Source organism: Actinia tenebrosa, unplaced genomic scaffold (assembly GCF_029948245.1).
Source record: "Actinia tenebrosa isolate PJP-AT-01 unplaced genomic scaffold, QUT_ActTen_1.0 PGA_scaffold12__29_contigs__length_12842862, whole genome shotgun sequence".
NCBI lineage: Eukaryota > Metazoa > Cnidaria > Anthozoa > Actiniaria > Actiniidae > Actinia > Actinia tenebrosa.
In genome coordinates, this window is record NW_028292572.1 from 12,740,468 (window position 1) to 12,756,769 (window position 16,302).

The window sequence follows — 16,302 nt, forward strand, 5'->3', positions numbered from 1 at the left end:
AGCCCTATTTTAATGTTCGATGAGGGTTTGAATTTCGATGCAAAAACCTGTCCCAGGTTTTGAATTCAGCATTGATATTATAAACAGGGGAGAGCGGGGCTGAATTCAAAACCCGGGACAGGGTTTGATCATAATTAAAATTCTGCTCTTACATTCCTAATGGACTGTGCAATAATTATCAGGAGGAGGGCTGAAAAACCAGAGGGGGGGCATCACATAAAATTGATGCTAAGATTGGGGGGGGGGGGGGGGGGGGGGGGGCTCAAAGTAAAATCACTCATTTGACGGAGGGGGGCGCCTTAAGTTTTATTCGTAATGTATATAAAAGCAACGTGAATGAAATGCAGGAGGTGTGCCAGAAATTGATGGTTGATGAAACCACTCTCAAATGCTTTGTGCAACATCTTGAGTATCTTGAATTGAAAGCTCAAAAAAGGAAAGCTGAACGAAACACCCTTCCAAACATTAACTGGAAAGATGAACACCAAGTCACAGCCAAACAACTAAAGATCTACCTAAAGCAGAACAATCCAAACGTATTAACAGAAAATAAAGCTGCGCTGGTAGCACGTGTCCTTAATTTTGCTGCTCTTGCTGAAACGTTTAGCGATGAAAGAATTAATTCCAGTGATAGTAGTACAGAATTCCTGTCCAGTGATTCCGAATACGACTCTGATTCTTCTGAAAACAGTTCTGATGTGGAATCAGATGACTCTGAAATGGACGGTTTTGTTGAACATTATTATGAAGTACCATTTGTTGCAGACGAGGACATCGAACGAGTAAGCACCGGACTTGCAATAGCATGACAACAGGTATTCAAATAAAGACATTCCTAATTGAAGGATGGTAATCATTGGGGGGGGGGGGGGGGGGGGGGGGCACAGTCCCTAAATTCAGTGTTTTAATTATACGGGGAAGAAAGTACTTTAACCCTTTATAAACTGAGAATCAATTTAACACGCAGGGGAAATAGTAAAAAAAAACTGTTTATCTTACCCTGTTATTTTAGTAGCGACGAACATCGTTCTTGGTTTTGTTCGCTCTCGCCAGTAGACATCCTCCAAAGTACATTTTAAAAGTAGAAAAAGCCTAGATATTTACTCTCATATCAAGTTTATACACTGGAGAACACATAACATCCGGCAGCTATTATAGAAAGGCATTTGTTTGAATAGCAAAAATTAGACAAGAATTTCTCGTTTACCCGCCAAACCTACTTGTTTCACCGCCGCGACGCGAGGTTCGCGTGCGCCCGACGGCAACTCCGTATGCTAATTAGGTTAACAAAAGCTGTGCAAATTCACTTCCGGTCTATGCATGCATTTAGTTTTAAAGTTATGTTCGGCGTATCAGTCAACAATCTCGACGGTTTTTTATTTTTATCTAAGTTATTTATTTAAAGTCGTATTTCATTGCTCATATCGATGTCTAGCTTCTGCTGCCAATGATACTTCCATTTGCCAATAGTAGCAAGTCTTACCACTTCTTCATACTCCTTCAGTCGTTTGTGAGTGTAGGTTTGTGAATCGCACCCTGCAGCAAGCAGCAAGGCTGCACACTTGAGATGTTGTTGCTTTATAGCATAATGCACTGGTGGCCACCCCTCAGAATTCTCTGCGTTCACATTAGCACCATGACGAAGAAGAAACTTAACCCCTTTGTACGTCCCAGTTGAAGTGATATGATGTAGGATTGTCATCCCATTGGCATGCACGAAATTGGCATTGGCGTTCATTTCTACCAACACTTCAGCGCATTTCATGTTTTCGTTTTCTAGAGCAATAGTCAAGGGAGTCCATCCTCTTTGGTCTATAATTTCCGTTGAAATCCCATGGGTAACAAGTGTCTGTATCTGAAATACACTGTCGTTTTTTGCAGCTCTAAGTAAGGCATACGCTCCTTCTTCACTTTGTTGCTGCTTCACTGACATGGGAACGTTTTTGTCACTTATTTTAACAAAACGTCTAAGACTATTCAATGACTTAAGTGATCTGCTCGTAGATCTACTAATTTTTCTTGCTACGTTGACTATTGACGATGTTTTTGAATTTACGTCTTCCTCGCTTCTGAAGTACATTCCTCTTCGTTCAACACTAGAGTTACAAGACTTACTATGTGTAGGCGACGCACTGAATGTTTCTAAATTCACAAGTGACGGGATTTCCGCCTTCATTCCTTCACCCAATGGTTCTCTCAAAATTCCCTCATCCGTCTCTTCTTTCTTTTTCAAAAGGGGTTTATTTACTTGTATATTATCGATTTCCGACTTCATCACTATTTGCTCCGCTTCAAATATAACATCACTGGTCCATTTTTGATCATCTTTGTTTTTCTCTTCAGCTTTTGTCGTCTTTAATACTTTGAGATTTAGGTTGTCGTCACCACACCTTATTGTATTAAGAGAAGGTTTCGATGATTCCGCAAGAGACAGTTGATTTTCACCGTCAGTAGCTGCTATTTGCTCTACCATGTTGTCTGCCTGCGTCCAACACCTCTCTGTGAGCTGCGGATAAACTTGTGCCCCATCAGTCTCACCTTTGTGTGGACAAGTTTTTACAGGAGAAAATATTCTCTTCTTATTTTTCATCTTAATGCTTTTAGGTAGAATTTTACTGGCTTTTGAAACTGACTGGCCGTCATTCTTTGGAAAATTGTCTTGTTGTATAAATGAAGTCCATTCCAGTTCAATAGTTGACATGACCTTGTTTTGCAATCAGTTCTCACTTAGAAGTTGCCGTCAAAATCTTAGACTGAGCTAAAACTTTTAAAATGGTTTTCAGGATATCAAGCAGCAGGAAATCTCTAGAGCATTCTCCGTTAAAATAACCAACGACCAGTGTCGTCTTAATAGTTGACGCACATAGAACTGAAATGACTCTTAAGTCACACCTTCTATAATCTGAGGCACTATAAAATTCAGGACTCCTGTGTCTCCCCATTGTTTTTCTACACCTCTCGTTGAGATTCACTCAGTTGGAAAAGGCAAACACAGCTTCTCCTGATATGTTTCACAACTTTAACTGAAAGTATTATCTTGAAATTAACAACTTTTCTCAAAAGAATGGAATCACTTGACTATTGCGGTTTTAAAAACTTACACAAGTAATACTTGGTAATTTATCTATTAAAGGTAACGTAGTGATTTTAGTTAATTTAATCAAACAATTTCAAGAATTCATTGTTGGATTTCCAGCGTCTTCTTTTCAAAACAAAGTGTACCTACTATTATTATCATATCTCAAGTTTTCGATCGGCTCTATTTGAATATTGTTCAGTTTTATTTCCTTGTCAGTCTCGATGCAAATATTTCTAAGCCGATTTCTTGAATGAATAAATAATAATAATAATAATAATTACATGTTTTACCAGGGTAAGCTCGTCAGCAAACAGCTGTTATCAAGGAGCGCCCTTAAATAAATAAATAAATAAATTTAAACGTCCCTGTCATTTTTACGAAATTTATATTCGAGATCTTCTAAGATTTATAATATCATCATAGGTTCACTGGCAGGTTCACCACTTTTAATCGAAAGTAAAAAAAAAAAAACATGGATTGTTGGATTGCCTTTGGCTTCTCCTTGTAATCCAATGGACTGGGTTACCTGTGTTATATTTGCTGTTCATGCATGTGTCGTTCACGTGAACAATATTATTGCGGACTTTGACCTATGTACTTTGACTAGACTTGTGTTACGTCACGTACTTACGCACTTTGCTTGTCTTTTCTTGTTGATCAGCTCACGTACAAATGTGGTGTGTTTCTGGCCTCCTTCTCTACTTAGTTTATACGCTTTAATGAAAAGATTAACCTAAAGAAGACTTAAATTTACCATGGCTGCTACAGGAACATACATTCTTCATAAATCGACTCAACTTTGCTTTGCAGTTCGGTCTAATGTCAATTTGGAGCAAATGCATCCGAGTGTGTTGAGTTCCAAGCTCCTGATGAAATTTACCAACTTTCCTGACGGAGCAAACACATTGCCTCCAAGAATGAACTTAAAGGTTTTATCCTCTGCTATAAATATGCTCTGTGAGAAAGTAAGAGTTGAACGCGAGAGCAGCAAACACATGAAAAGGCGTAGCTATCACCGCCATCATGGACTCAAATCTCGACCACGTGATAATGTAAAAGAAATCGATGATCACAATATCATAAAGTCTTCAGACGTGGCCTTACTTGGTGCTGGGGGCTTCTTTTGGTACAAGGAAAGAATCACAGATCAAGATCTCATAAAGTGAATACATAAATCATAAGGATTCTTTACTACAAATAAAAATTAGGATGAAAATGGTACAGTAGTACCATTTCAATGTTTTTCATTAACATAAAATTGGCTTTCCAATCAAAATGTAATAGATGAGGCTGCAGTGTACAGCCATAATGTTCCAATGTCTCAATATAATGCTATTCATGATACAAGTTCATAGCGGAGTAGTGAATCTAATAAGAATGTTTTCTTTTTGTAGTTGTACGAAAAATCTAACAATAGATGATAAAAATGGAGAGAAAATGCAAAGTGAAGAAGCTGAAAAGGTTAAATGGGAAGTACTGTCAAGACAAGAGAACATGTCAGTGTTGAGAAGGCAAATGGACACTGGAATATATGAATATAAAGGTATGGCATGATATACAACAACAACAAGTTATACACAAATATGCCTACATTGAGAGATGACCTGTGTTAAGGAGTTGCCTGACTAAGTGTATTTTGATCGAGAAAACACTTTAATCTCCACAATTCCATTCAGTCTCAGATTTCAGATCTCCAACCAACAACGTTTTTTGAAATGGCTGTAAAATAAAAAATAAGTAAAAATAGGACATTATTTCATTATTTAAAAATAGGATAACATTGATTATTATTATTTCATTATTTTAGTGTTTGGTTCGTTCATTGATATAAATGCCAGATCTTTCTTCACTATCCAGGTAAATTTTGAATTGATATGTTGCATGAAGGAGTTTTAGACTTATTTGGACTATTACAGTACCTATTGACCAAGGAAGTTATGAATTTTCTTGGCATTCCTTTTTTGTCCACACCATAAGCCAATCAGTGAAAGAACGACTTGTTCAAGTTCTCTTGGAATAACAGTAACCAGGCTGGTTTGTACTTATTTGTCTTAGATTGATACTGAGTATCGTAAAATATGGGATCATTATGCTGGTAAACTAGAGATAATAGACAGAGATCCTGAAAGTGAATGTGAAGTTCTTCATTGGATCATGAAGTATCCTGTAAGTACTTTAAGGTATCAGGAGGGGATTTGGTCACCTATAGTTACCCTATATGTAACCTATAGGAAGCCCAATCTTGTACCCAGAGCCCATGTTCCTCATGGTCAGCACTGAAAACCGATTTTCGGTTGGCTTCCAGTCCATGAATTTTGGACCGGAAATTTCAACTGCGCATACCTTAATCACAGGTAAGCTGATGTTTCGGTTCCCTTTGATCTTCAGGGATTCAAATTGCTTCGAACAAACGGTAATCAATTTTTGACATTTTTAGCTTGAATATAGTAGTTAATTATTTGTCCTTTGCCTTCTTAAAGTTTATTTAGTCAATTTTTCCCCTGGGTACTAATTCAAATCTGAGTTCAAATCATCACGACAAATGCAAGAGTGATCACCTGCCAACGCGACTCGCACTAATCCTCTTGAAAATTTGCTTAAACTCCAGTCTCCTTCTCATCTATTTCGGGTATGCAAAAGATTGATTATTGTACCACATTCTAGCAAATTTTGAGTTCGATCCAAGCCAATTTAGTGCTCGAAAAATCCACTTATTTCCTGATATTTTCGAGTCTGTTACCCATTTTATTTCCGGAACGACTCTTTCTATTGCTTTTTTCCCCGGACCAATAGAAATGCTCAAAAAATTGGTTACAACCAGAGCCTCTCATTTCTAGGTGCTCACCATGAGGAACGTGGGCTCTGGGTATGAGATTGATAGGAAGCACAATTTAACATTTACATTACTAGGTCGAGTTTTCTATGAGTCAATAGATAGTCAATGAGTTGCATAGCATCAAATTGACTATTTGACTGATAGAAAAATGAGAATGAGTAATATAATTGTTTTAGCATAAACCTACTAGCTAATCTTATACTTTATTGAAAACAAAAAATGGCACTGAAAACTTTAATGAACAAAACAACGGTCAATTGGGCAGCAATATTTTCATTCAACTTTGGAAACTCAATACGAAGTCTTAACATATAAACTTAAACTTTGTCTATTTCTTTAGCTTTTTGTTTCTATCCAAACCTCTCTTTCCAATATTTTTTACCTTTTTATTTGTTCTTGAGAACTTTTCTAATTAATGAGTGATAATCAGAACAGATTTATTCACAAAATACTTTGTTGTCAGATCACTGGAAGCCATGCCAATGTTTACGATTCGCTTAAGATTCTTGTCAGTTAATTTGCACTTTCATTATTGTTTGAAGAATTTTAAAATCATTGAACATGCGTTTGCCAACTCGCCCACGTTAAAATCACCTTAAGAGATATCTAACCCTATATTAAGACTACATAAAGTAGTTTGTGATTTACCAAACTTATTACTTGACACTTAAGCTCCAGACTTCAAAACGCAAACTTTTTATACGCCATAACGGACTCGCCTACGCTAACTCACTAACGAACAAAACAACTCATGTAAAACCAATGTAAATGTCACTTTAGCCTTTTTAAATCTCAGATGAGTTTCTTCAAGAATTTTTTTATCATTGTTATACCCATATTATCTGTTGAAGGACGCCTGACGCCATAGCTTTTATAAAAATGCCACCTAGCCGGTTTCTTAAATTTTACAGCATCTTTTATTTGTTTGTAGTTTTATATTGTTGTAAACAAATAGCTGATGAATTGCCTGTGTTAAAATAAAGATGATCGATTTATCTATCTGTGCCTTTTTTGTTTTCAGTATCCACTAAGAAGCAGAGATTATGTGATGATACGAAGATCAAAGGTATGATTTTTAAATAAACATTCTTCTGATCAACCTACCAAAAGGAAACTTGTAAAGTTCTTCAGATGTTTTTACTCACAATATTACAGATGTTAAAATACATTAATGGATAAATTTTTATATTTGACTTAGGTTGATGAGGAAGAAAAGAAAATAGTGCTCATGTCAAAGTAAGAAGTTATTCTATTGAAACTCTATAAATGTGAAGTCAGAGTCACTGGTTTGAGAAAAATCAATGAGAAACTATGTGCTAAGACATTCACAGAGTAATTGATTGATCTTATTCACCAGGGGATCCACATTTACTGTATCTAAAAAGTGGATAACCTGGCCACCAGGTCATTGACAAACCTTGAAAGTAATGAGGTGATGGCATAATAGTGTAATCAAGCAGTATCAATGCTATAAATTTTATAAAACTTACTGTTGGTCAATAGTTAATAAATGCAGTTGACTTGCTGTTCCTTTGAGGCACTGAAGGTTTGGGCTGCAAAAAATAATTGTTTTTGTGGAACAAAAATGATGCTATTGCACTCAATATCACTGTGAAGATGACTATTTTTGATAGTTGAAACATTCAGATATAAGGTGTTATTGGGATTAAAATGGCTTTTACATGTAATTACCTTGTTGATATTGATTTCATGTTAATATATTATTGTAGGGCTACAGATCACCCAAAATACCCAGAGTCCCAAGATCATGTCAGAGTTAATGAATATGCTTCGCAGATGGTTATTAAGCCCCACAGGATGTTTGAGGAGGTGTGTTGATGAAGTCAGTCTTTTGTAGTCATACATGTGAATATAGAGTCACTTTTGCAGAGTGGGCCTGGTTGTAGCAAGGGTTGAAAACACTATCCTACAGATAAATCTTATCCAGTGGATAAATTTATTGGATAGCAGTTAACTAACCCACTGGATAAGGATTTATCTGCCCTTCATACAACTGGGCCTAGGGGAATAATATTTAAAGAGTTCACAAACAGTACAATAAAATGATGTATCAAATTGAAATCTATGTGATTTGAAGTACTATGCATTGATTAACTCTTGATCTAATGATGTTTGTTTACAGAATGGTATGGATTTCGTACTCCACTGCTATGATAACCCTAGGATGACAATACCATCAGTGTGTACAAACTATGCTACTGCATCAGGTACATGACTTTGTAATGGTGCACCTTTTTTCCTTTATGCATTAGTATTTGCCATTGAAGCAACCACTAGCCAGTTATATTGCCTTAAAATGTCATATCAGAAAGGAAATTAACCAAATGGATGATCCTGTTATGTTCTCAGGTATTCCAGAGTACATCAAGACTTTGCATGCTGCTGCTAGTAACATTCAAAATGAACAAGACACATATTACCGCAAAAAACATTCATTTGAGAAGCAATGTATTAGCGACACCAGTTACAAGCCACCAAGCCTCTAAAAGTGTGTGATCTATTTTTGTAATGGCTTATAGATAATATAAATAATTCAAAAGGGCTAATGGCAGCGATCATTTTATGATTACTGTAAACAGCCAATGGCATGTTTAAATTAGTTAAGACTCAAGTCTCAAAACTGTAAATAGATTACATAGGGAGAGTATTAACAAGTGATAAATCTACTACTTTGTAGAGGCATTAGTCAAACAGATGTAGGTTATAAAATATGACAAATAAACTTTTATCTTTTATTGAAGCAATTGTGTTTGGCTCAGTCATAAAGAAAAGAATGGAATCCACTGAGGTTGGAACCCAGAGAATGGAACTGGAAATGGAATGCCTTGGTGAGAGACTGAGCTATCTAACCACTATGCCTCGCATGCAATACCTAAACTCATGTGTAATTAATGAGCCTTTGAACCAATTGGAGTGAACATACATGTCACATACATGGATCTTTAAAACTCATAAAGTTCTCTTCACTAGTATTATTTACATGAAGAATACTATTGAGGATGAGAACTTTATATAAGTGTAAAACCACTGGGCGTTGCCGAGTGGTTTTAGACCTGATAAAACATGATCTGCAAGTTTATTAAACTGCTTTAAAAACTTAGGCATAATTCACAAACTTTTGGTTTGTTCATCACTGCCATGCACAGTAGGTACAAAAGGGTTTAGTGAGAGAGACCAAGAGCCTTGATGAAAGCCTAACCCTAACGTGACTTTGATGAGGCTCTTCATTAATAATCTCTACTTAAAAAACTCATTAATAATTCATGAAGGAAACAATAGAAATCATGACCATGAAGGAGGTTTTATTTCTGATAACAAAAACCTCACTAGATTATGGCACTCGACTTCCTTGGAAACCCAGGGGTAAAGTTTTGTCACTTGTTTCTTGCTCCTAGAAAAACGAGTAAGAAACGAGTGACAGAACTTTACTCCTGGGTCATTCCAAGGATGGCCTGATAATCACTCTAAAACTGTTTTATTTGCTGACAATTTCACTACAAAAATAAAATTAAAAAAAAAAGAATTAAAAGCTAAAAGAACAAAAATATAACTGCTTCGAAAGCCTCAAAAGGTTAAAATATGTGTACTGTTTAATAAACGAGCAGGAGTGTTTTATCGGGTATAAAACACGAGGCGTTTTTAGACACGATAAAACATGATCTGCGAGTTTATTAAATGGCTTAAAAAACTCACGATGTATGTTCTCATATTGTACAAAATTCTTTACGAAATGAACCAGGTTTGATAGAGAAAATCCAAGTTAAAGTATATGCAAATGAAGAGGAATCTATATCAGATATAAGCATCCTTCATGGTCATGATTTCTATTGTTTCCTTCATGAATTAATAATGAGGTTTTTAACGGTTTTTAATATTTTGCAAGTTGAGGAGATTTTTAAAATTTTATTTTATTTAGTACATAGTGATCATGATGTACCAAAGTACTTAGTTGATAATTCATTTTTTTCACCATTAATTTATTGGAAGACTATTATTTCACAATCTTAAAGCCAAGATATTGTTAAACACTTTGAAAAATTAGTCTCGTACACTTTTTTGCAAAGAACAAGCAACAATATGTATTTTGGCTCTCTTAGTGGGTGAAGCATTGACAAATTCGTTTTCCAATGATACGTTTCTAAAAATGAAGTATACCACAATTTGTTTTGGTTATAGCCCTTATGAATATGAGTGAAATGCATTCGTTTGAATATACATAGAGTATTTTAAAGACGTGGACAGATGGTACATATATTCCCTTTCATACAAATATGCATCAGTCTTTGATATTTAGAGCCTTTTTGACAAGCATATAGTTAGCTTCATTATCGTTGTCTAATTTAGGCTAATATTCTAATATTGTCTAATATTTTAGTTACTAGATAAAATCATCCAAAGAGATTTCTTTTCTTTCTCGACCAATCAGCGCGCAAGATTTTCAACAATCATCTGCGTTTTTATACTAATTGATACTAAAATCTGGTACTAAGAATTAGTATTTGTTTCACGGGTTTAGTGCGAGCACTCCATTTCGCTTTAACTTAATTTTATCAGATTGATGGTAATGCTAATAATCCATGCAATCCTAGTTGCCAAAGAAAGGCTGGTCAAACTTTCTAGTGGTATTTCTCCCCCAAGATGGACGCAGTCAAAGACAAGGTAAATAAGCCAGCCTTTCAAAATTAGAAACACTTTTCACAATCTAAATACTTCTTTCGTTGATTCGTATAGCTATTATCAAACACAAGTTTATTTTCAGAACATTCGCTGAAGTCATGTGGTAGAATTCAAAGTGAAGTTTTGCATATCTTTTAAAAAACCTTAGATCACTAAGTTTTTACAACTTTAAACTTACAACTTTTACTACTAAATAGTGCAAAGTGTCGCACACTTTTAGTGTTTGTACTCTACTAAGACATTTGTATTTATGGCTGCTACGTTTTTGTTAGTGCTCAATAACATTATGAATGGTGAACGTGCGTAACTGCACGCTCTATCTTAGAACATAAAAGTTTAGTATTTTTTGTTTAAGAATATCGAACTGAAACAACTCTTTACAACTAGTGAAGTTTAAAAAGCGGAAAGTTTGATAGCTTTTAAAACATTTTTTAGTTGCTGTTACTTAAAAGCATTATAAGCTTAAATTGAAAGAGCCTTGTTCTAGTCCTAACTCCTCTAGAATAAAATTACGCAAAGCCCCAACGGTACAGAAAAGAAAGAACTATTATAGTAACCACAAACAGTCTTAAATAAGAGTACCTTTTGTTTTCTGGTCTCCCAACAGTATTGTTTTGTGTGCGTCTTCTTGCACGAGTCTTGCCTAAGTGAAGAGAACGGACTGATGTACAACATGTTTTCTAAAATTTCTATGGCAAGAAGGAAGTGCTGTGTCCAGCCAGTGCGAAGTAAACCTTTGTATTGAAGTTTTGTTTCTTTTAGAATAGAAAAGACAGAGAAAAGAAAGATGTTTTTGGGGGTTTGGATTTTTAAACGTGGCGCTCAAACCAAAAAACCGGTTTTTCAAGTTTCCACCTCGTTTTATCCAATTAGAAGGCCAATCAATCCGTCCAAATAACCGGAAATAGATCTGCTTCTTTAACCACAGCTAGCCCAAACTCTGGGATTTCAATATGGTTTCTTTTTGTAAAAGCTCCTTTGTTTGCAAAATTAAGGCATTTGACGGGACATTTGAATATAACTCAAGATTTTTAAACATTTCCTCGAAATTTGCCTTTCTTACAGAAGGTATCCTTATGCGCATTTAATATAGACTGTGTCAGTTTGTTTTTCTTGTTCTTTTTAAGTTGAAAGAGTATAAAGCAAAGAATACCATAGCAGCAGCTGTCTTGAAAGTCCTTGAAGAAAGAACTGGTGTAAAACAGAAAAAGCTGACCGCAGGAGATCAGTAGAATTATTATTTTTGAGACTTATTATTTGCTAAGACTCCGCCTGGAACTCAAACGTCAAACTGACTGAAGAACTAAAAGTAATTACTATACCATCCATTATAATATTCATGAAGGGTTCATTTATTGATCGTACTCTGCAGTTTTATCCAATTTTAACATTTCAAAAGATATATTAGATGATATTATTGTTCATTGGCAAAACTTCTCTGTTATATTGTTTTCAGACTGTCACAAAAGTTTGCAGTAACATTTATTCATAGAAATATAAAAAAATAAAAAATATTGGTCTTTTTCATTTTGGTTTTTAGCAATTTCTCTTCAGAAATTTAGCAGAATCTATTGTTGGGATATATTGGTTATTTGACATACAAGTGACGGTATATGCTAGTGATGGGATATAATGATAATGAAATAATGATAATTAAGATTCTTCAGCACAATATAAGAAACCCTAGAGGTGATGTAAAAAATATTGGTAGTGATGGGATATTGTAACTAGTGATGGGATATGGCCAGGCAGTGGAAATGTAAAGTGTAACTAGGTTTTACTAATAGGAAAAAGCCTAGGTTTTGGTGTTGTTGGGGAAAGATTATGTAAATGTATAATAAAATAACATCCTTAGTACCTTATAAGCAGAAAAACAGCTTTCCAACATAACAATTTTGCAGCTGGAAAGGGTGTTCATTGACACGAGGGGAAAACGTCTGCGCATGCTCTGAATCCGTGCAAATTAGTCAAAACATAAGTAAATTTGACTTTCAAACATGCCTGATAAATTGGACTTCACAAAATGCCAAAACTTAGTGCCCATGCTTGAAACGTAAGGCTAATTCTTTCATATCGTGATTGTTAATACAGTATCTTGGTCTGACAAAAGTATACTCTCGAACTTTTTTGTATAGTACTTGGAGAAAACAAACATTTATTTTCTCACTCAAACTCTTCAAAGTTATTAAAAAACGTGCTGAAGTGCACGCATGCGCAAACGTTTTTCTCTAGTGTCGTGTTCATTATGGTTCGTAGCACATTCATCACGGTAAGCGAATATCTCTATCTTATATGTTTCCTTGTGAATATTTTAATCGTATGACATTCAATTATGCAAATATACGCTAAGTATATAAGCTAGTGTGATACCCCCGGGCGTGGGGGGGGGGGGGGGGGGGGGTACTCTTACATGTTTAGGGTAGGGATAAAGTAGAGGCATTTTGTGAACAATCAGGCTTAACAGTTAATATAACAAAGACAAAAGTGATGGTTTTCAATAATACAGGGAAGACAATGAATAACTTCCAATTCTATTTGAACAAATTTAAACTAGAAAACGTTAAATCATATAAATATTTAGGATTAAATTTTACAACCTTTGGAAACTTTACGTTTGCAAAACAAGAATTAAAAAAAGCTGCATTAAAGGCACTATTTCAGATGAAAAAACAAATGGGTGAATTTTTCACATCCAATATCAAATTAACTATAAAACTGTTTGACTCGCTTGTTACACCAATACTTCTATACGAAAGTGAGATATGGGGTATAGAAACATTAAGCACCAAAGACCAAGAGCCCATGGAACTTGTTCATTTGAAATTTTGCAAAATGCTCCTCAAGGTGACAAAGAATGCTAGTAACCTTGCATGCAGAGCTGAGTTAGGAAGGTTTCCGCTAAAATGCAAAGCATGCAGTAGAAGTTTTAAATTCTGGCATAAAATTATAAAGTCGGAACTACACCCAAAAAAACTTTCAGCCGAAGTCTACCAAGATATTAAAAATGAAACTAAAAAAGCCTTTTGGAGCATAAATATTAAAACTACTTTAGAACAACTCGGATTGGGGATAATTTGGATGAAACAAAATGAACTTTCTCCCAGATGGTATGAATATGGAAAAATGATAACCCAAAGAATATATGACATTGAGTGGCAAATTTTATGGAGTAATCTCCACAATGATGAAAGGAAAGACGACAGACATAAAAATATACTCAGAGTCTTTCGTCAGTTCAAAACGGATTATAACTTTGAAGAATATTTAAGTCAAGTCACCAATATTAAGCACAGAGTGGCGCTTACAAAATTAAGAATTAGCAACCATAAGCTTGAAGTAGAAACGGGGAGGTATAAGAGGCCTTATCTCATTTACGATGAAAGGATTTGCCCAGTGTGTAAGTCGGGAGTAGAAAACGAAAAACACTTTTTAGTTTGATGTCCACTATATGACTCTCATAGAAACGACTTAAGAGAGTTCATAGAAAAAAACACCAGCATTAATTTCAACAATATGAGCGCTGACAGTCGTTTTATGTTCTTAATCAATTCAAAATCAGCGTCTCTACAAAGAGCCATATCAGCATACATTCATCAATGTATGCTGATACGTGAAAATGAAATAAGAAAATTACCTAATACATAGTATATATATATACCTATAATATATTTGGAATCAAACACTCATGTACTATTAGTATAAGGTGCCAAATAACATTGTATTGTATTGTATTGTGCCGCTGAGCCCTCTGAACCCCGACCCTGTTCCATAGTATTCCTGTTCCATAGTATTTTCGTCATTATTTTTGTACAGCATATTACTTATAAGCAATTCCCTTCAAACATATTTAATCCAAGAACTGTTCTTAACTTATTTATGCATTGTAATTTCTCCTCTTCCGTCCCATTATCTTAAATCGAATTACCTATGAATAGGGTGCAGAAAATTTCATTAACCCCCTCGGGTTGTATTTCTGCACCCTACCACGATTCTTTGTCTTTTTTACTAGCATCAATAGCTATGTAAATATGTGGAAAAAATTGAACCTTGAACCTTGAACCTGTTCCAGAGTAAAATCGCTGAAATTCATACTCTGTTCCAGACCAAGATCGCTGAAAACTATACCCTGTTCCGGTATTGCGAAAATAGATAGTCTGTTCCAGAGATGAGAGAGTGTGACTTCATATACCCTGTTCCAGAATAGAATCGCCGAAAAACAATACCCTGTTTGGCGCCACGTACCCGTATAGCGAATAAATGGGAGTACCCTCCCTACCCCCTCCTCCCCGGTCCCCGGTGTGATACCAAATGCATTACCTCTCGCTTGTTGGGCAGCCAACATTGGTATCCAACCTTATCCAAATTTACGTTACATGTACTTTAGAAATATAGCTCTAGCCCTAGCTCGCAGCTTAAATACGTTGCATCGGTCGAGGACTACGTTTTCCAGTGGGCTTTTTACCAAAGAGGTTTTTATCCTGTTTTTTTCGTAGCGGACAGCGTATTATTGTAATGTAATAATATAGGTTCGTTCTCTAAACACTTGTAATTCTTGAAAATTATAAGTATGTACTTATTAATTACTAAATCTTATCCTATTAATGATAAAGTTCAAATAGACCGTTTTCTCAAGGTTGCGCGCGCATTCAAATTCAAGGAACTTGACGGGCCACGATATCAGAACACGAGTATTATCATGCATTGCTATGAAATTATTTTGGACAAGAATTCATGAAATCGATTATTCTTCGCTTAAAAATGTGACTGGCCTCTCAATTTTACTGAATTTGCATTTTTCAGTTATGTGGCCCGTCACGTTGGATGCGCACGCAACCTTGGGAAAACGGTCTATTGATGAAATTAGTAGTTATCAGCCCACATAATTGTAAATAAAATGCTGGTCAACACCCCTCCCCATAAACCAGTCCATAGTTTAAGGCCCCGTTCACACGTATCCGGAAATTTTTTCATCCGCAATTTTTTTTTTTCGGATACGGGTTGCTTGCTAGCCTGCCGCGCAGACGTTTTTAAGAATCGTTTCAGTGTGCATGCGATTTTATCCCGAGTTTCCACCTTTTGTTTAATTAAGAACAAAAGAAGGTTTCGACTAAAGGTGAGAAATTCGGGATAAAAGCGCATGCGCACTGAAAACGATTCTTAAACTATCAACTAGCTTATTGTCTCAACATCTCGTTGGAATTTAAATGGTCTTCATGTATAAGGCGCAGTATTCAAATCGTTGACTCAGTCGCTGCGAAGACTTCGAATTAATGAGGTAAGCGATACTTTTATATTTACGCGTAGAAAATACTTCTTTTCGTAAGCATTACTTTACATAAACTCTTAAAAAAGATTGAAATTAAAAAGTATAGAGAGGTAGTGGGGTATTTGTGGGTTTTTTGATTCAAATTCTTTGATTTTGGAGTACATTTTAGAAACAGCAGAAAGTGAAGGCATTTAAAATTCTTGGTTAAAACGATTCTTTTAAACTAGATAAAAAATTCAGTTTTTAGCAAATTTCTAGTTTAAAGCGCTACATTTTAGTTAGGTTTTGTGTGTCAAAATGTGTCTCGTGCGAGGTAAACAGTTCATTCGAGTCTCCTACTATACCAAACTGGTCTCAGCTTTAACTAACCTAACCATACATTTATTTAGTTCTACATTAATTTAGTTCCGTACATCTATTTAG

General features: G+C 35.4%; 2 protein-coding genes across 2 annotated transcripts; one reads left to right on the forward strand and one right to left on the reverse strand.

Annotated features, from left to right (window-relative positions):
• Window positions 1-1,150: 1,150 nt before the first annotated feature.
• LOC116303104 (uncharacterized) lies at window positions 1,151-3,716 on the reverse strand. Its single transcript, XM_031712559.2, has one exon. The coding sequence runs from the start codon at window positions 2,699-2,701 to the stop codon at window positions 1,400-1,402; it is 1,302 nt and encodes a 433-aa protein (XP_031568419.1). The 5' UTR covers window positions 2,702-3,716; the 3' UTR covers window positions 1,151-1,399.
• A 118-nt stretch (window positions 3,717-3,834) lies between these two features.
• LOC116303105 (stAR-related lipid transfer protein 7, mitochondrial) lies at window positions 3,835-8,676 on the forward strand. The gene is made up of 9 exons (XM_031712560.2): window positions 3,835-4,241; window positions 4,474-4,622; window positions 4,887-4,936; window positions 5,135-5,245; window positions 6,937-6,981; window positions 7,114-7,151; window positions 7,646-7,745; window positions 8,059-8,143; window positions 8,286-8,676. The coding sequence occupies exons 1-9, from the start codon at window positions 3,835-3,837 to the stop codon at window positions 8,420-8,422; spliced, it is 1,122 nt and encodes a 373-aa protein (XP_031568420.1). The 3' UTR covers window positions 8,423-8,676.
• Window positions 8,677-16,302: the final 7,626 nt, after the last annotated feature.

Bases quoted from the DNA above. Each gene is read 5' to 3' on its own strand.
- LOC116303105 (XM_031712560.2), top strand. From the start codon at position 3,835: ATGGCTGCTACAGGAACATACATTCTTCATAAATCGACTCAACTTTGC. The intron at 4,242-4,473 runs GTGAATACATAA...TTCTTTTTGTAG, and splicing joins ACAGATCAAGATCTCATAAA to TTGTACGAAAAATCTAACAA. The intron at 6,982-7,113 runs GTATGATTTTTA...TATTTGACTTAG, and splicing joins TGATGATACGAAGATCAAAG to GTTGATGAGGAAGAAAAGAA.
- LOC116303104 (XM_031712559.2), bottom strand. From the start codon at position 2,701: ATGTCAACTATTGAACTGGAATGGACTTCATTTATACAACAAGACAAT.